The sequence below is a fragment of the Drosophila pseudoobscura genome, chromosome X, assembly GCF_009870125.1.
Source record: "Drosophila pseudoobscura strain MV-25-SWS-2005 chromosome X, UCI_Dpse_MV25, whole genome shotgun sequence".
Lineage (NCBI taxonomy): Eukaryota > Metazoa > Arthropoda > Insecta > Diptera > Drosophilidae > Drosophila > Drosophila pseudoobscura.
The window spans coordinates 11,514,694-11,534,394 of NC_046683.1; the positions used below are offsets into that span (position 1 = coordinate 11,514,694).

Below are 19,701 nucleotides of genomic sequence, written 5' to 3' on the forward strand. Positions count from 1 at the left end.
AGGAGATTTCTAACATTGCTATTACATACGACTTGTGGACATCAAGTGCCAACTCGAGCTTGTTAACCGTCACGGGCCATTTCGTGCATGAATATGAAATCAAAACCGCATCGTTAGTTACAAGGAAACAGAAAGATGCAACCAAAATCTTTCACCACAGTTAAAAACTGAAGTAGGGGAAAATATGAAAAATGCTTTATTGGAGTCGATCAAAAAACGCCTATCTACATATGAGCAACGGACTGTAATTATGATGGCCACGATATTAGATCTGCGCTTCAAGAAAGATGGATTTCAGCTAAACTCAAATGCTGAACAAGCTTCAGTCTTTCGGAAAGGGTTTTTAGCAAGGCAGGGCACATTGTCTCTGATAGACGAACACGCCTCAAGGAAGAAAAATGTAAACGTTCTGCTGTTTTTGAATAAAAATCTTTGGTTACAATAGAAATCATACAACAGAATCCAAGAAATACAAAAATTTAAATATAAATTGACAAAACAAATATATGAACAATGTACAGAGTTTTTTATTTTTTATTATTTTTAGCTTCTAGTTGGACCGCATACTGCATTTAGAATTGTAATAATGCTTTTAGCATCGAGTTAACCGTCTTTTTACACTTTTAAAAACACTCATTTGTATTACGACTATCGACCACTATCGATGGTACTATCGACCAATATCGATGGTTTTTAATCCTTGCTTTTATTGTATTTATTGTAAAAAAAGGTTTAAACGAAAAAGTTCAACAGAAAAAGAGTCGCTATGTTGCGTGTAGGCCTTTGAATACCCTATTTTGTTAATTTTATATGAAAGTATAAATATTGATTGTTTTTGCCTGGGTGACAAATGTATTCACAATTCTATAACATCCATTTCCCCCAGGGTATGCATAATTTTGCTCAATTCGCGCAATGTTGTGGAACAATGCTGCTCGATTTCACGGCACATGAGTCTGGCCCATACAAATTGAATGTTGCCAGCAACATAGGACGTAAGAAAACGTAAGTGAGTATGGATGCGACAAATATACGATCTCACCCTAAAAAATACCGAATATTTTAAATACTTCTTTTTATAGGATCCTCTCTAAAAAAAGGTTTTAGCAAACGTATGGGAACAGAAGAAAAACGTTCCTATTGCTATGGGTCATTTATATACCCTTTTTCTTTTGATAATGTCAAAGTTTTGTTTTCGAAGCTGCATTAAAATTTAACTATTAATGACGTTTTCTTGGATAGAAATCGTTTTAACCTATTCATGCATATGTATCGATCTCGACAAATATTCTTGGTCCCTGTAAAAATATCCCTTGGTCCATCCAACTTTTTCAGCTACCACCACAATTCACTAAAAAGTTAAAAAAAAAAAATCTAAAAACAAAATCGAACCTCGGGTCAATTGCTATTTTCAAAATAAATGTATGTACGCGCTTCGTTCCGCTTATCGCACAAGGATATCGACATATCGACCTGTGCATATCGATGAAACAAGCAAGTAAAATCAAAATTTGACAACCCTAGCCGGCGCAGCCGGCATACATTATTTACGGTATATATACTTTTCGGTATATTTCGACATCGAAATTGTGTTGAAGCACTAACAGAAAATACGTAATTTTTTTAAAATGAGGCGGAATGTGTCGCTCATAGTGATTCGTAATTTGGAATGGTCTATGAAGAAGGGTATAGATAAATTGAAAGGCTGGTACGAACCCTAGCCGGCGCAGCCGGCCTACACTATTTACGGTATATATACTTTTCGGTATATTTCGACGTCGAAATTGTGTTGAAGCACTAACAGAATTTACGAAATTTTTTGAAAATGAAGCGGAATGTGTCGCTCATAGTGATTCGTAATTTGGAATGGTCTATGAAGAAGGGTATAGATAAATTTAAAGGCTGGTACGAACTTTAGCTCGGTGGGGAGAAAAAGTCGGCTTTTTGTCTTCAAGGTATATTAGGCGAAAGGAGTGGATTATACTTGGCCTGAGCTGCATTTTCTGCACCGTTTTGCCTGTGTTCCATACCCACTTTTTCCTCCCATTATGTAGCAAATATGTAGTTAGCGTGGAATAGTGGAAATTGTTTTTTACCGGTTTTGCATAAACCATATTTTATAAACAATCCAGTTACCAATCTTTAATAATCGGATAAATTTATGAGTTCAGAGCTAAGAGTTTTAGCTAGCCTAGCTAGTAATATTCAACCGAATATCAAAAACAAGGACAATAATTCGACAGTATATTTATGGTATATTTTGAAATTTGTGACTTAGTTTCGGTATATTTCTGAGGGTCAGACCGTATATTTTATCCGGATTTCAGCAGTCACACAGAATGGGGGTTGTGTTTACAAAAATTACAAATACATTTGCAATTCTTGAATGATCAAAACCGAAATTCAAGTTTTTCATATACATCACACGTTAATCAAATCAAAAGGTGCATAAAGAAAACAAGAGCAGCTCTCCCAGATCCAGATTCAGGCTGCGACAAGAGAATAAGCAGGTAAGTGCAAATTTAGTATACTCAGCCACACAACATGCATATGCATACGCACTACCCAAAAATAATGCAGAATATTGTGCCGTTTATTTGTGTGCGTGTGTGAAAACAATCTTGGTCTTGTGTGCTACGATTTGAGCAACAAATTGATTGTTTCTGTTGACCTTCACTTGGCTATAATCAAATGTATCTGCTGCCGCCTGCCTCTTGAACTCTTCCAATGGCAATGTGAGGCGGCCTCGAGCCAAAAAACAATTTCGTTAGCGATTGTAATTGTGCGGAAATGCGAGCGAAAGGGTCGAAAAAAGTGGCACAAAGCATTTTCCGTTGTCTATTCTTCGTTTTACTTTTGCGCGCGCTTTCTCTGCAAAACAGACCAACACAAGCGTGCACTCGCTCGCTCACACATACATACGCACAGAGGAGAGCGCAGTGTAATCTATTACTTAACAGTGCCCGTCTCTCTCCTTGTTTCTTGCTTGCACCCACCTGCGTGTGTGTGTGTCCGAACAACCTACTTCCAATTACGCTGCTGCCCCCCTACCCACCCCTCCTGCTCCATTCTAGCAAATAGTTTTTCAAGACATTGGCAAATATAAAAAAACCCGAGTTAACATATTTACTTTCTTTTTTCCTTTATTTAATTTCGGTTCATTTTCATTTTGTGTATTACGCTATCACTCCATTTACCGGTGCAAATGCTTCTTTGTGTGCATGTATGGATGTGTTATAACTGTTAAATAGCCCGCCCCAACAACCTGTTTCAGGCTGCCGCCGATGCTGTTGTTTTCACATTCTTATGAGATTATTCCAATAAGACTACCTCTCGAGTTGTCTTTCACTTTCTGCCGGCGGAGAGGCCTAAAAAACAACGTAGGAAAGTTGATTTTCGTGCGTACAACACAAACGCGTTGACCTTGTTTGCCAGCACTCTGAACATGTGTATGTCATACATACATATGTATGTATACGCTTTCGAGTGCGTGAAATACAATAAACAAAACTTCTTTCAAGCATTTGCTTCTCTCTCTTTCCCTCTCACCACCCGCCCCCACAATGTTCTCTTGCAAGAGTCCCGTCCGCCGCTCAATTACTGATCTACACGTTCAACTTCGCACAAGTACAGTTTTATATTCGCAATGCCCAAAGCCGAGTACTCTACCAATACATGCGCACTCAAGCAAGTCGCTGTGCCTGTTCTCTTATGTATTTGCGTCTTGCATTTTGTTTTGATTTTAATTTTGCGGCCACTTGCTGGCATCCCAGCGCCAGGCGGGCAGCGACGACCTAGATTTTGGCCTCCTTTTTTGTTGGATTTCGGTTGTGCGTGTGCCCCAACAGGCACGTAGCACATCCACGCACACACACACACACACACACACACACACACACATGTTTTTCGGCCACTTTCGCCCCAACGTACAATAGCAACAAGAATGCGGTGCATATTCGCAGCAACAGTAAAGTGGTTACATCGACCGCAGCTGTCTGAGCGGCCACAGCGTTGCCACCAATTCTACTTACATACATATACATACCTATTCGACATATGCTGACAGATGCTGTATCTGTGTGTATACGTCTTGTTTGTCACGTATGACAATACCACTGTGCCCCAGCGTAGGTGTTGCAAGGGGGCCTATTATTAAATTGGGGGGAAAAGGCGTCATAATATCATACACCACACTCAAATTCTCATATATGTATACGTGCATGCAGCTGCGCTGCGGTTATTGCTTTATCAGCTCTGCTCGTATGTATTGTGCACGTTTCGCCTTTATCGGAACAATGCAAAGCCGCAAAATAAAACAATGAAAACGAAAGCAATGGCTGGCCCAGAACCAGAACCAGAACTCGGGGAGAACGACAACAGCAGCGCAGCCGAACAAATGAACGACAAATTTCTCAATTAACATTTCGAATTTGTCAGGTGGCAACTCTGTTTACGCCTCCCGCCGAACAGTGAATGTTATGCAAATTGTTGTTTCTACTGCTCTCCCGCTTCGGCTCTCTCTCTGTATCTCTTTCTGACCGGTGCTGTCATGCTCTATCTGTATCTGTTGTATCGCTGTAAATACAACCGGAATTTTTGCTACGCGCATTCTCACGTACACACGACCACGCACTCCACATGAGTGGAAGGGAGACGGAGGGAGACACGGCTCAGCTGCTCGCTTGCGTTATCACTGCATTCGCTTTGCGCTGCCCAATCTCTCACTCGCACACACATCTTCATCACTTTGCCTTTGTGTTTCTTGCGTGCAGACGCGTTTTACCCGGAGCTCTTACCGCCGCGTATATTTTGCACTGTCCCTGGATACTATTACTAATTCCCAGCAAATCGAAGAGTACTAAAGGGTTTTTTTGTGAAAAAAAAATAAGTGTCGCCGCATTTAGCAGAAAAACGATCAGTTTTAGTCAGGTAAATAGTTTTTTCGTCGACAGTGAGTACGGGGTCAAGCACATAGGTAGTGACGGGGGCAGGAAGATGAGTGTTAATAATAGCAACAAGAAAATGTTTGGAAACCTGTTAATGCATTTTCACCTTCCAAAAACACACACATACAAATATTCATGGCATGTAAGCAATGAAAAAAATGCTCAACCTATGCACGCACACAAATGCTTAGCCGGTGCACACACACACACGTAGATAGACGCTCACGCACTTTTGTGTCCAAACGAAAATCAGTTTTTCCAAAAACAACATCAATGGCCGTGGAGAAGGAGGAAGAAGGCTGGCCCAGCAGCCAGCCGTATCAAAAGTCACGTCACTCGCTGCGAGTGCAGCGAGAGAGCGCGCTTTAAATTCACTGTATTAGTGTGTGTCCCTTTTTTTTGCGCTGTGCTTTGTTTATGCGGCGCGCGTCCCCAAAAACTTGCACTCACACGTACAGAAGTGGTATTGCCAGGCAACAAAAAATTGCGCTTCAGTATATATGTATACATAATATGTATTACATATGTCTATTCGTGTGTGTGTTCGTCAGCGTGTGTATATGAGCGCGCGCGTGGCTTAGCTATGTATCTCACCCGCTTACTCCCATTGATCTTATTGCTGTTGAAAACATGTTTGCTAAATTTAATTAACACTGCCTCAAAAATATACTACTTATTGAATGTGTTGATAAGACATTTAATCATTTCGTGTGGAAACCGGTTGTCGAAACGGAAGCATTGTAAAAAGATTTCTCGATTGGCGTGAATTTCATTTTGAATTGGAATTGCAGTTTATGCTGTAATAAAGCGACGCAGGCCGAGCCGAGCAAAGCAGCGTTGCCAGCTGTCAACACTGCAGTGTGATCATATGTTTAACCGTTTCTAACTCGAAATTTCTTCTTAACTCTCTTGTTTAGATCGTAACGCCGACGACGACGCAGGATAAAAGGTCACAAATGCAGCAAACAACAGTTAATCGCAAGAAATGGCTGTTGGCTGTGAACGAGTCCCGAATCAGTATAAATCCAATCGTCGCCAAGAAATAACACTAACAAAATTACAGTGAATGCGCACACACACACACACAGACACAATACACACACATATACACAAAAGCGCGCAAGGACGCACAACGAATCAACCCACCAATACGCACACAAAAAAACAGACATACACACACACACACACCAGTAAAAGACAAATGCAAACAGTGAGAAAATCGTGAGGACAACAACAAAACATTCAACAGACCCAAGAGAAAAAAGGAGCTTTCCTTTTTCATTTATTCATTACCGATCAAACGAAGGAAAAAATATGTTCAGCTTTCATAAGCCACGCGTTTACCGCTCCGCCGACGGCTGTTGCATCTGCCGGGCCAAGTCGAGCAGCTCTCGCTTCACGGCCTCCCGCAAATACGAGAAGGAGTCGGTGCTGTGCTTCAACCTACAGGAGCCGCGCAATGGCGAGATCTGCAACGCGTGCGTGCTGCTGGTGAAGCGCTTCAAGCGCCTGCCCGCCGACAGCAAGCGCCATTGGGGTCATGTAAGTACCAAGAGAGTATACCGCCATAAAATCACTTTACTAACTCTCTGTTTCCTGTAAAAGGTGGTGGATGCCCGAGCTGGTCCCGGCACCAAGTCCCTGGCCAAACAGAAAAAGCGCGAGAACGCAGAGGCTGGCGAAGGAGGAGTCGGCGGCAGCAGCTCTTTTATACCCGAGAAGTTTGCGAAGATCTTTAAGAAGAATCGCAAGGGCAAGATAACGGCCGTTCCAGGAGCAGTAGCGGAACCAGTCGCCAGGAACCATCCACGTCAGAGCAGCTCCTCACCCATGTCGGAGCACCAGCAGAGCGACTCTAACGAGAGCAACGACGAGGAGCACTTGCCTGTTCCCGCTTCGGTTACGGTTACGGCTACGGCTACGGCTACGGGTGGGGGGGCACCACCGATCCTGTCGGCCCCCTATCAGACCAGAAAGCGGACGGCAGCCGCGTCGGCGGCCCAGGCCGAGCAAGGGAAGAACAGCAAGCGACCGAAGCTCACGGGCAGCAAGCGACGCTGCCAACTGGCGCCGAAAAAGAATCGACGGGCAGTGGACAATGTGCCGTTCTTCGAAGAGAGCGATCTGATACGATTAGAGGTCTGCTGCGGCACAGTCTTCCAGAGTCTGACTCTTGGCATGTGTTGCTACATCATCGATCCGATGCTTTACAAGCCATGCGAAAAGCACCAGCGCCTCAGGCGGCAGCAAGCGGAGATGGCAGCCACCGCCGCCGCCGCCGCGGCCGCCAACGCCAAGCCAAAAATGGTTCCTCCAGTTGCAGCTGCAGCTTCAGGTGCAGCACCCGTTGCGATTCCAGCTCCATCTCAAAATCAAACTCCGAACCAAGGAAATATTGTGCAAAATCCGATGCCAGCTATGAAGAAGCATCATTTGTTCTTTAAACGACAATCGGAGTCCTTTCCACAGGGCGATATCCATAGAATAAGTCCCATTCCACTGAACAAGACTGAAGTCACGGCTATGGCTCTGCCACATTCCACGACGGCCACCGCCACTGCGAGCTTGCATCCGGGCATGACCACAACATCCGTCGGAGCGGCTTCACCCTCCTCGCTATCCTCGTCGTCCAACTGCTCGACCTCGTCCTCGGTGGCCACCAAATTCAACGACAACTCCTCGGATTCTGGCTTCGATGAGCATGTCCTCGAGCGTAAATTGAGCGTCAGTCCGCCGACGGATGAGCTGAAGCAGCGCGGTGCCACGGCTGGTGGCATGCAGCTGATCCTGGCCAGCGGCCTGCCCATAACTGGACAGACTCAGAACCTAGTGCTGGCCGGCAATGAGTTCACCGCCAGAATTGTGCAGCAGCGTCAGCAGCCGTCCGAGGTAGTGGTAGCGCCTGGAGCTGCACTAAAAATCAACGTCGTTGGAGGATCTCAGGGGAATAGTAATAAGATTCGTGCAATATTCAACAATGCCAACACCATTCAGCATGAGAACGGGGTGACCACCATACTGCCGGCCTCCTCGCTGGCTGCCAGCAATCAGACGGCTGCGATGAATGCCATAGCCCCCAGTACGGTGACCATAACACCGGCCAAGAAGGGTGCCGCCACCACCACCACCACCGCCACTGTGGCTGTGGCGGCAACCAATGCCAATCCCAAGTTTATACTCCTCAAGTCGGCCAAATTTGTTGGCCAGGCAGTGCCAGCAAACACTCCATCCTCCGCAGAGACAAAAGTCTAAAGCAATCAAGAACGAGAGGGAGACGGAAACGGAGACGGAGGAACCAGCGGATGGAAGGGACTTGGCCAACTTGTTGATCTATACCTTAAAACAACAACAACAAACCCCCTTTTTTTTAAATCATACTTTACGTATCGTAAGAATTGCAAAAAAAAAAAGAGATTTATATATTTATTGAGAGATTGAGAGACGCCACCCAGCATCTGTACATATACGCCGCATGCGATACGGTGGGCTTCGAGAAGCATCCAATATTTATACGAGTAATATTTTTGTACACGATGAACGACGAATGATGCTGAGCCGAATAATACGTTTATTTTTTACTTATTATTTTTGTATTTTGTTTTTTTTTTTACTTTTCAATTATAGATATAATACTCAGTCGCTCCCCTCCCCCTCCCCACCGTAATGCATACATGTAGACGCATATGCAAAACCTTAATTTAGAGATTAGTTTATGTAAATAAGATTAAGACCTCTCTTGGATTTTTTTTTTCGATTTGTTTGCCTAATTTTATACGGAGTCTCTCTATAGACCGCGCAATATAGTCGTTTCGCCTGCTCCTCGACAGCCTGGTACAGGTTTAATACCGTTATAAAGGAGGTGCTGTCTCGTTTTGGACAGACCAGTACGTTGAAAAATGTGGGTTTTCATCATTTGCGGAGAAGACGGACGACGGCATTTAATATACATAGATATATGCAGATATATATATATTCGTAGTAGTAGTAGTGCTGATGTGTATGTAGTAGTACAGTGCCCTAGTAGTATGTAAACGAGAGATGAAATGAGCTAAGAAAAGTAACGACCGATTACCGATCCTTGATCGAAAGAGAAGCAATCACACCCCGCCCCCACTCACAAAATGTAGCCTTAGGAATGCGCCTCGAAATAAAACAAGAAATGAGAGAAAAATCCATTAATAGAACGTTGGGCGAATGAATGTTTTCTAAGCCTAAGAATAAAACTAAAAACATTTCCAAAATAAAACACGCACAACAGTCTTTTTGTCATTACTGTGTTCCCAGATGCAGTTCCGAGGAATCGAAGCCCCTCACTTGAAGAATTGTGCGCTGGCACACCAGATAAAAGGAGACTTTGGCAATCTGGCAATCGCTTCAGACTGCTGTGGGCCTCCTTTCTGCAATAGAAAAGAGTGGAACAAACTTAAGGACAATAAAGATTGGTTTGTGTACCGAAAGGACACGAGCGAGCCGCCCTTAAATGGGTTAAGCTTGTTGCAGATTGACAAGCGGCTTACAGGCTAACATTTATTGGAAGCAAAATGAGCTTTAAAATCGAATAAGCCTAGAGACTATAGTAAAATTCGTGAGCGTCCAGGTAGAGGGCAATGCCCACCCAGAGGAGTGTGTTCCACGTGGACTCGAGCAGCAGCACAAAGTGGGTGTTCATGGACCCGAGACGCCAGTGCCAGGGCAGCATCTTGTGCAGGACAGAATGGCCCACGTACATGATGATGGCGTTCATGCCACATTCGGAAAAGGGCCAGCCCGACCACCAGCCGTCGCGCACATCGATGATGTAGTAGAGCAGGGCCAGCAGCAGAAGGGCCACGCTGACGGTCACAAACACAAACGAAAGCGACCAGAGGTTCTTGTTCACGGGTATTACGCCACCCTCCCGGGAGAAGCCGCACAGAGCACCACCGACGAGCCCCAGGAGCAGGGAGAGGAGCAGCCAGCGCCTAAGGCGGGTCTGCCAGGTGGTATGGACGAGGAGCGTGAGACCGGCAAAGGCGCCCAACAGTACCTGGACCACGCTGAGAAGGCAGCCTGCAAGTACAGACTTACAGAATTCTGTAGATATTCTGAAGATATTCGAGACTCACCAAAGACTCCCTCCGGATCGAAGGCACTGGAGTCGTACACATACTTGGCTGTGGGATGCTGGTAGATATGTGCATTGCCCAGGACCTGCAGGTCCACATAGCCAGCTGCGCCGCCAATGCAGTTCGGATGCGCAGCCAGGTCGTGCTTTCCGCCGGGCCCCAAATAGCCGCGCGGACAGCCGGGCACAGGCAGGCCGAAGGTGAGGCCCAGATAAGCGGCGATCAGGGCCAGGAGCACGGCCAGCTCCCCGCTGAACAGACAGACATCGTATATGACTCGATGCCAGGCGCGCTGTGGCTGGACCTGTTCCCGGCGGCTGCAGAGGGTGTGCAGGATGCCGACAACAAGGAAGGCAATCCCGAAACGCTGCAGCACTCCCATTAGACGCAGTTGCTCCAGTGAGGGGCCGCTCATCGAGTTGAGGCAGAGGCCGATGGCGAACAATTTGATGGAGCGCCAGAGGATGCGCAAACAGATGCGGGCCTTGCTGTTGCCGCGCGAGAGCTGTGCCTTGACCGAGAGAGGTATGCAGACGCCCATGATCCACAGGAAGGAGGGGAAGACCAGGTCGGCGAGATGCAGGCCGTTCCAGGCGGCGTGCTCGATCCACGCATAGCCGCCGCCCCCGCTATTCACGAATATCATCAGAACAATGGACAGTCTGTGGAAGCGAAAACCGGGTGATTAATGGTAGTGCTGCTGGTAATGCTCCCGGCAGTTACCCGCGGAACGTGTCCAGACTTCGCAGTCGCTTACGCTGCGTGGCCTTCGCAGCAGCCGCCCCAATGCTGTCCGCCGCGGCAGCAGCCTCATCGTAGCGGTAGCAACGCCAGGCGCAGCTTCCTAGCTTCAGGAGGATTAGCACGGCGGCCACCAGCACGAACACGGAAAGGAACGCTGCAAAGAGATAGCTTCGCTTCAGTTTCAATAGCAGGGGGCATGGCGGCACTCACCGTAGTTGATGGGCACGCCCGGCTTGTCCACGGCAAAGTCGCAGGTGCCGTTGGGCAGGAGCGTCAGATTGTAGACCCCGAACTCCTGCAGATCGGTGCGACGCAGCCAGCAGAGGGCAGAGCTATGGGAGTGATAGGGAAATTTGATTAAATTTGGAGAGTAGAACATTCTCTGATAGCTGCCAATCGCGTCAAGTGCCACAAGCATTCGCTTAATTAAGTAATTTCGATTAAACGCCCACCGGGGAGTGGCACTAGCTACTTAGCTGCTTACCGATGGGGCGGTGGGGTAACGTAATACTTGTGGCTAACGGAGAAACAAACATATGCTAACCAAAAGAACAAAAATGCACTTATGTGCATATGTATGTGTGTATTTGTACTCACACATTCTCGTGGGCATAGCGACCCTGATCGTGTTGAAAGATTTTGAAATTCAAAGCGTACTCCGTGCTCAGCTGTAACGGCTCCAACTGCTGTCCGCTGCCAGCAGCAGGCAGAGCTTTCACTTTCGTGTAGGGGCACTGGTGGTGGGAAGGGGAGGGGAGATCGAGATGTTTTCGATTTCATTAATTGTCATCGATTCAGGGGAGAAACCGATCCAAATTACTCGCAAATTGATGGATACTCAACCGTATAGCACTCGTCGGAAAGCGTATAGAGATAGCTGGGCTCCCCGTACTCCGACCGCAGGTACATGTAGGCCTGGTCGACGGCGAGGGCGCGCATATTTAGACCGCGCCATCTCGGATCAGTGTACTCCACCAGCTGCGACATAATTTCTGGGTCAAATCCGAGCCGTAGTCAATATGTTATCAATGCAAATTGCAGTGATAGCCACAGTGGGATGATGGTACGCAGTGGCCCGCTCGGCGTTACTGGCGACCGACTGAGCCTAACTAGTCAGAATTTATAGCTGGAGAGCGGCATGTTGGGTGCACAAATAAGAAAACAACTTCGAGTGCGCAATAAAAGTTAATTCGCAAGTGGATCAGCGCAACAACAACAACAGTAAACGAAAGCCAGTGCTGGGCAATGCCCAAAGCTCTAAAGAGTGGCCAGAAGGGTGAAATCGCCTTCCAATAAATAGATTGAATTGCCAGAATTTTAAAAATTTCTTTGTTTGCGGATTGCGTTGTGGCCTCCACCGCTCTTTACAACAATATGGTTTAATTTCATGATTAGTTTCGATCGATTGGTTGAATTCCAGACATTGTCCACTAGCCTTTTTAAATTGATAACAGAATTGGCGCGTCGGCTTTCCATTTGAGGGGGCGTATGCCTGGGGTGGCAACGCCAACAGCTGTTCGCTCTGGGACTCCGTTTCCAATAATTGTTGCTGCCGATGCAGGCTTGGCTTGGAACTGAGTCCATCAATAACGAAAGAGAGCAAGGAAGCAGGAAGAAGCGGAAAGCCATCCATCCGCCCCCCCATCAATGGCAATCAAACCTGAGACTCGCCTGTGCGCCGTCACCTTCTTTGCGAAACTGCATCCGGGCGATGTGTGCGGCAGCAATGGCTTGCCGCTCACCCCAAACTCGATAGCGATTCTGGGGCGTGCCCAGCGGCTGAAGGAGTTGCAGGATGAGCACCTGTGCCAGTATCTAGACGTTATTCGCGGCAAGCATGGTAACGTAACTGACCAAAGGACCCAGGTTGTGCATATTCCCTGTCTCACATCGAGTATCCTTTCAGAACGAACCATTGTCGTATCGGAGTACGTGGGCTGCTCCCTGGAGGAGCATGTGAAGCGACACCCCCCGCTCAGTCTCGCACAAATCTTGCGCATCTTTTACCAGGTGGCCTGCGGCATCAATGTCCTCAGCCAGCATCATCTGGTGGCCCACAACCTGGAGCCAAAGAACATTCTGATCACACCGGACGGACGACTGAAGCTCTTCAACTACGGCCTCTATTTCATGACCAAGGGCGGTGCCTATGTGCCGTTTCCCGTGGGCAACATCCGCTACATGGCACCGGAACGACTGCTCGGCCTCAATGGGAACGTCAAGAGCGATGTGTGGGCCCTGGCCATGCTTGTGGCGGAGCTGGTGCTGGGGCTGCAGCTCTGGCCAAAGCTGAAAATCTCGAATGTAGTCAGGAAAGTACTCGCCTTCGCCAGGAGTAACAATGTGCTGGAGAAGATCGCCCGGGAGCATCAGTGCTTCGAGGTCTACCAGAACATGGACGCAGAGCTGCGGCAGCTGCTGGAGAAATGTCTCCACGCCAGTCCCGGCCAGCGACCACTGCCCAGGGAGCTGCTGGCCAATAAATGTTTCGCGGACATCCTGATTGCAGAGCGGGAACAAGAGAAGGCCAAAGAAGATGAGCCGAAACAGCAGCTGGAGTCCCCTTTACCGCCTATCCCGCTGCTCCTGCGGTGTCCGCTGTCGCAAATCTATCACCTCTGGCAGCTGGCCGGTGGCGATGTCCAGGCGGAGCTCAAAAAGGAAGGCCTCATCCGCAGCGAGGCACCCATCCTGGGCCTGCCGCAGATCGTGCGTCTGAATGGAGCCAGCGTCTGTCCGACTCGCAGCCAGTCGCACCTGATGGACGATCGCGTGGTGCCGCTCAAGCTGCAGGCCCTGCTACAGCGTCTCAGCCAGCTGCCGGCCTGTGTATACTTCCCGCTGCTCCACTCGCCGCGCTTCACGTCCCAGCATCAACAGTTTGTCCTCGAGCTGCAGCAACTGCCGCTGGTCATTAGAGAGCGCGACATCGAGTACCAGTTCCATCGCGTGCGCCTATTCGCCCGCCTGCTGCAAGCCTATCCCTACACGGCCGAGCTGCTGCAGCGGGAGGCGGCCATCGATATTCCGCCGCTGCTGCGAGGTGCTGTCTGGGCTGCCCTGCTGGAGGTGGTGCCGAACAGCGGCTATGGGAAGATTGACAAGTTCACGCCAACGTCGACGGACAGGCAGATCGAGGTAGACATTCCGCGATGCCACCAGTACGACGAGCTCTTGTCCTCGCCCGACGGCCACCGGAAGTTGAGGCGACTGCTCAAGGCCTGGGTGACGGCCCATCCACAGTATGTCTACTGGCAGGGCCTGGACTCGCTTACGGCACCCTTTCTCTATCTGAACTTCAACAATGAGGGTGAGTTGGTCCTGCGCGGGTGGGACTACCACGTTGTGTGATCATACGTTTTGGCTTCGGCTTCTTGCAGAGTTGGCCTTTCTGAGCCTATTCCGATTCATACCGAAGTACTTGCACTGGTTCTTCCTCAAGGATAACTCGGCCATCATCAAGGAGTATCTGAGCAAGTTCTCGCAGCTAACAGCCTTCCACGAGCCGCTCCTCGCCCAGCATTTATCCAGCATCAGTTTCATTCCGGAGCTCTTTGCCATTCCCTGGTTCCTGACCATGTTCTCTCGTGAGTTGCAACCGTGAGTTCCGGCCCATGGGACAGCCTTAACTGAATCGTCCTTGTAGATGTGTTTCCGCTGCACAAGATCCTGCACTTGTGGGACAAGCTGATGCTGGGCGACAGCTCGTATCCGCTGTTCATCGGCATCGCCATTCTGCGGCAACTGAGGAGTACGCTGCTCGACTCGGGCTTCAACGAGTGCATACTGCTCTTCTCCGATCTGCCCGACATCGTGATGGAGACCTGTGTGATTGAGTCGCAGAAGATGTACGAGGCGACACCAAAGAGCATCACGCATCGCCAGCACGCCCTGCGCTCCCAGCCGCCCCAGTCTCTGGTTTGTGTTTGCGGTACCAGCAGAGTCTCCGCAAGGTCTCAGATATCTAACCAGTCTTGTTTCTTTCGCTTCATCTTCATCCGCAGGACATCGGCCTGACTGATGTGGAACTGAAGCATCTGCAGCTGGAGCAGTGTCCTCGCATCAGTGCCAAAGATGTGCAGCATTTGCTGCTCCATTCCCCCGACGATCTGGCCCTCATCGATCTGCGGAGCGTGGTCGACTACGGACATGTGCATGTACCGCACAGCATCAACATACCGTTCGCGACGGTGCAGCTGGGCGAGCAGCGTCTGGAGGCGCTAAATGTCCCAAATCTGGAGGCGCAGCTGCGGGGAAGGATTGTGGTCTGTGTGAGCGTCATTCATCAGAATGCAGTGGAGGTGAGCAGCCGACTGAAGGCACAAATACGTTTTTCTATCTATTCTGTTTTCTTTTCCATATCACAGTTCTCGCACTTTCTGGTGGCCTGCGGCGTCCAACGCACTTGCATTCTACACAAGGGATTCAATGTCCTGCACTCCATCGAGCCGAATATACTCATCTCGAATTGATCGATCGAACGCCTATATGCATCGTCCTCTCATCGCTACTCTTCCCGTTCGGCTACCCTAAGCGCACGCACTGTACAATATTGATATTTTGTAAAATGCTACATATAGTAATTTTCGTATGTTGATGTATTGTACCATATATGTATGTATGTATGTGTAGGTAATATTTATAACCTTTGAAAACGGTATGTGTTTTATTGCTCACTCGCTGACTTCTATCGAATAACCATGATTCTCCGTGGAGCGGGTCCTTGGAGCAGTATCATTCTGCTGAAGATTGTGATCCGAATTGCCGAGATAATCCTCATGCCTCATGCGCTCTTTGAGAGCTTCATTTGGAGGAAAATGGGCAGATCCTCCAAAATGCATCAACACGTGTGCAAATGTTCACCAAACCGAAGCAGAACTCTGTACTTTGCCTGTACCGTGCCTGCGCGTCTCTATTTTCTTATTGTGTCATCTGCTGCTCATGGTCTCCGGGCATCAATAGAGGCTCACGTGCCTCAACATCAAGATACCTGACAGTCAAAGGAAATGGCTATTTGATGCGGAAACGTTACCTCTAGATGTTATAATTATTTGTATATCCATAGAGTAGATTCCCCTACTTAGTATTGCTAATCTTCGCGGATGGTTTGTTGTAATTTTTGTATTATTTATTAGTTCTTGATACCCTTCGACTACACAGGGTATCCCTAGCTCGAGTCATGCTATGCTTAACACTAGAAAAGTAAGAAACGAGTATAATCCAAACAAAAAGATTCAAAAAAATGCAAACGAAGGGGGTAAAGGAGTGGGAATGTAGTAGAAGTTCACTGGCGAAACTTAGGCACTGCGAACGCCGCGCAGCTCCTTGTCGGCCTTCTTGAGGGTGATGAAGTTATTGAGGCCCTTGACCCGTAGTCTGGACCAGATCATGAAGTTGCCCAGGCCCAGAATGGTGGCGGCATGTAGGGCCGCCGCCTCCGGATAGAGAACGGTGGCACAGCCGAGGCCCGAGGGCAGATTCAGGCTGGACCAGACATCGACCTGCATGTTGTCGGACTTGACGGGCGGGCAGTTGATCACCGGATAGTTGGTGCTGCCCGATACCACCGGGCCCAGTCCATTGGAGCGTCCGGCTACGGCCACAAAGATAAGGTTGTTCATCACCGACTCGTACTCGCGGACGATGCGAAGCGTCTCTTCCGGTCCCTTGTGGGCTGAGCTGACGCGCAGCTCTACGTTGAGGCCCAAAAAGCGGCAGCTGGTGGCGATCTTCTCGCTGTGCGAGGTGTCCGAGGCGCTGCCCATGAGCACCACCACCAGGTGGTCCTTGCGCGGCACAATATCCGCCAGCTGCTCCGACACCCAGATAAAGTTGCGCTTAACCGTGTCGAGGTCACTGGACGTGACCGATGTGAGGTTGCGGTACACCTGCTTATCGACCATCAGGCGCTTGTCGCCCGACGGCCAGAGGCGCCACGAGTCCGAGTCTATAATGTCGGCCAGCACAATGTTGCCATCGGCATCGATGCCGAACTCCACCTTCATGTCGATCAGCGCACAGTTCTTTGTCTGCCAGGCCCGCTCCAGTATCTCGAAAACCAGCAGAGTCGTCCGCCGCATAATGTCCACCTCGTCCTGGCCTAGCGATTCAGTAAGTAAGTTACGTCTGTGAACGGGTGGGTTCGATGCGATGTTTGCTTAAAGTGTGCTTACCAATTGGCAGGCCATTGAGCTCGAATTTGGCCGAGATTATCTGCTCCTCGCTCCACTGGGGATCGTGGTTGGCGTCATCCTTGAAGAAGGTCTCCTGTTTGGGTGGTGAGAATCTAGCGGATAAAATAGATATGATAGTATATTCAGACTAAACAAACTGACTAATCGATTAGAATGGGGCTAAACTATAGACTAAATGGATTTAACATTGGCAGTATTTCAAATCAATTCCAGAACTAGGGGGCTTTGATACTGCATTGCATGCCATAACCATAACCATTTTGTAAGGCCTTTTCCTTTGCGTTAAATTTGAAAACGAGATTCTCTGACGAAACATAAAAACGGATTGCATACGGAATGGTTTTCGGCTTGCCTCCGATGACTTTTGAATGTTATTCGAGATGAGGGGATGGATGGGAGATGCTTATCGGAACTGTCGTTGACCTCGCGAGCAGTGCGGTGCAGGGCAGTGCAGTGCATCGATTGCAGTTAAATTTGTTTACCGCAGCAGCGTGAAACGTCAACGTTGGTTGATATGCGGCGGGATGGGATCGAAGGCGCCGATAACCTCGGCATGAATGCCACTAACCTGTAGCCCTCCGGCACGCCGACATTGCGCTTGAGGAACGATCCAGTGGCCAGGCGTCGAGTTACCCACTCGATGGGTATCATCTCGCATTTGCGGGCAATAAAGGCCTTCGCCCCGCAATGCTTCACATAGGCAGTGCGTATACCTATTGAATTTTCGAATGTTCCACATAAGTTCCACAACACACCATACACAAAACCAAGCTGCGGTTGACGACTCACCAGCCTCGTTGAGCAGGCGAAAGACCTGGCCGTTGGTGGTGTTCGAGATCTCCGCCTTGCCGGCCAAATCATGCGCCTTGACACCATCGCCGGCAGTGATGCGATCCTTGCTCAGCAGCAGGCACAGTCCGGGATGCTCGGGCAGGTCGTACACCTGCTTGGTCTTCCCCTCGATCAGAACCTTGCCAAGCTTGTAGCCCTCAACTGCGGGACCGATGGATAGCGTTTGATAGGGATACATATATTTACTTTCTTTTACTTACTGGATGTAGTTGTCATCGTTCTTGCTTCTAATTTTCTGATAAATACGAATTAAATTCAATTTGTTTCTGATGTTCCTTCTCTTTCACTATTTTCACGTGTTGCGCGCTTCGCTTTGTGCTTGATATTCGCGTGTGCTTCTCAATCTCTCTCTGTCTCCCTCGTTCCTGTTCTGCTCCGCTTTAGGTCTCAAAGCGAAATGTGCGCCGACAGAACAGTTTCGACGACTTTATAATAACAAAAAAAGAAACAACAAAAATTAATAAAAATTGGTTATCGCTCGCATCCTACCCACACACTGTCATATTTCAGAGACAGTGTGCGTGTGTGTGTGTGCATGCGTGCGAAGCGTAGGCATGGCAACGGGTTTTTAGATACCCTACAGTCGATAGACGCTTTTGGCTGATTTGCTAATGACATTACCCTTTGCTAACTCACTAATTGAAAAAAACAGAGATAGACTTATGGGAAATGCATGCAGTGAGAGCGAGAGAAATATATGCGTCGCTTTCCGGCTGAGCTGGGAGTCGCGCTGCGGCAGATTCCTTACACTTTTCAAATCCCTTTTTTCTAGCTACCCAGCTTCCAAGCAAGGTATTCCATATTCGAATCAAGTTCAGATATGCTTTAGTTTTCAGCACGCTACCCTCCAGACTGGCGGTCATTTCAGGCTAACGTACGTCGTTCCAGCCACTCCGCACAGATCAATCGGCGATAATGGGCGCGTCATCACTTCGTTAGCCTGTCATATGGTAGGTAAACAAAAATATTTTTGTTTCGCCTTTTTCCTTCATAAAAATCAAATTTTCCTTCGACACGGTTTCCGCAGGCCATATGTGATCGGGACGTAATCAGGATTGTGGATCGGTTACCAAGTGCAATGGAAAAAATTAGCAATCGAACAGAAATCTTGAAATTGTGCCAATGTTTTTTTAAAACGAATAATCTTTTGGGCTTGCAGAAGGAAAAGGAGAAAGTCGCACGCCTATATAGTCTCATAGTAGGCTTTATCATAAAAACTTCCAGATTACAGGTAAATGTTTTGTTTTTGTGCAGAATTTTAAACTTCGCGCCGATTCTTAGAGAATTGTCAGACCGTATATATGACGTATATATGACCGGTATGTTTTGACGTTAAAATTTAGTTGAAGGTATTTTTACGGTATAACGGTATATAATGGTATATTCCAGGCCTCAATTCATTTTTATGAATATTTTATTTATTTTATATTTTATTTATATATTTAACAGTCTTTTTTATAATGGTCGAGTATCACTTCCTTCCTTTCCAATTGACAGAGATATTGCAATTGCATATGTTATCACAGAAAGCTAGATCAGCTGGAACATAGGCACGGAATGAGCAAAATTGTGAATACATACCCTATAGAATTGAGGAGATTTTTGCGATTTCGCGGTCGAGATATGGATATATACGGAAAATAAGAAATGCATGAATAGGTTAAAAACAATTCATTCTGAGAAATGTCAAAGCATAATTGTAATATTAATTAATGGAAATGGGGTATACAAATGTTGGCAAGAAACAAGTGTTCAAATGATGAACATTTCATGCTTACTTACGTTTCATTTAAAAAAAATGAAATTTAAGAAATAGAGTTCCCAAAATTAGCCAATCGTGTAGGAAATTGATTCATTTTC

At 47.7% G+C, this 19,701-nt stretch overlaps 4 protein-coding genes across 5 annotated transcripts; 2 read left to right on the forward strand and 2 right to left on the reverse strand.

Moving 5' to 3' along the window:
* Positions 1 to 2,294: 2,294 nt before the first annotated feature.
* Positions 2,295 to 9,192, forward strand: LOC4815219 (uncharacterized). 2 transcript variants are annotated; one of them, XM_015186288.2, is made up of 3 exons: positions 2,295 to 2,510; positions 5,864 to 6,488; positions 6,552 to 9,192. In XM_015186288.2, the coding sequence occupies exons 2-3, from the start codon at positions 6,261 to 6,263 to the stop codon at positions 8,196 to 8,198; spliced, it is 1,875 nt and encodes a 624-aa protein (XP_015041774.2). In that variant the 5' UTR covers positions 2,295 to 2,510; positions 5,864 to 6,260; the 3' UTR covers positions 8,199 to 9,192. The 2 variants fall into 2 exon arrangements, with proteins under 2 accessions (XP_015041774.2, XP_015041773.2); XM_015186287.2 differs by lacking the exon at positions 2,295 to 2,510 and adding an exon at positions 4,707 to 4,929.
* Positions 9,193 to 9,385: 193 nt separating this feature from the next.
* Hgsnat (Heparan-alpha-glucosaminide N-acetyltransferase) lies at positions 9,386 to 12,029 on the reverse strand. The gene is made up of 6 exons (XM_001354873.4): positions 11,639 to 12,029; positions 11,393 to 11,529; positions 11,006 to 11,127; positions 10,775 to 10,949; positions 10,052 to 10,713; positions 9,386 to 9,995 (listed from the first exon to the last, which is right to left on the reverse strand). The coding sequence occupies exons 1-6, from the start codon at positions 11,780 to 11,782 to the stop codon at positions 9,511 to 9,513; spliced, it is 1,725 nt and encodes a 574-aa protein (XP_001354909.2). The 5' UTR covers positions 11,783 to 12,029; the 3' UTR covers positions 9,386 to 9,510.
* Positions 12,030 to 12,301: 272 nt separating this feature from the next.
* On the forward strand, positions 12,302 to 15,455 carry LOC4814562 (TBC domain-containing protein kinase-like protein). The gene is made up of 6 exons (XM_001354872.4): positions 12,302 to 12,635; positions 12,702 to 14,105; positions 14,176 to 14,382; positions 14,442 to 14,713; positions 14,800 to 15,096; positions 15,163 to 15,455. Exons 1-6 carry the CDS (start codon positions 12,443 to 12,445, stop codon positions 15,265 to 15,267), a joined length of 2,478 nt encoding a protein of 825 aa, XP_001354908.3. The 5' UTR covers positions 12,302 to 12,442; the 3' UTR covers positions 15,268 to 15,455.
* Positions 15,456 to 15,900: 445 nt separating this feature from the next.
* Positions 15,901 to 18,327, reverse strand: Paics (PAICS bifunctional enzyme). Its single transcript, XM_001354871.3, has 5 exons — positions 18,042 to 18,327; positions 17,779 to 17,982; positions 17,558 to 17,702; positions 16,969 to 17,081; positions 15,901 to 16,895 (listed from the first exon to the last, which is right to left on the reverse strand). The coding sequence occupies exons 1-5, from the start codon at positions 18,055 to 18,057 to the stop codon at positions 16,093 to 16,095; spliced, it is 1,281 nt and encodes a 426-aa protein (XP_001354907.2). The 5' UTR covers positions 18,058 to 18,327; the 3' UTR covers positions 15,901 to 16,092.
* Between the last annotated feature and the right edge of the window lie 1,374 nt (positions 18,328 to 19,701).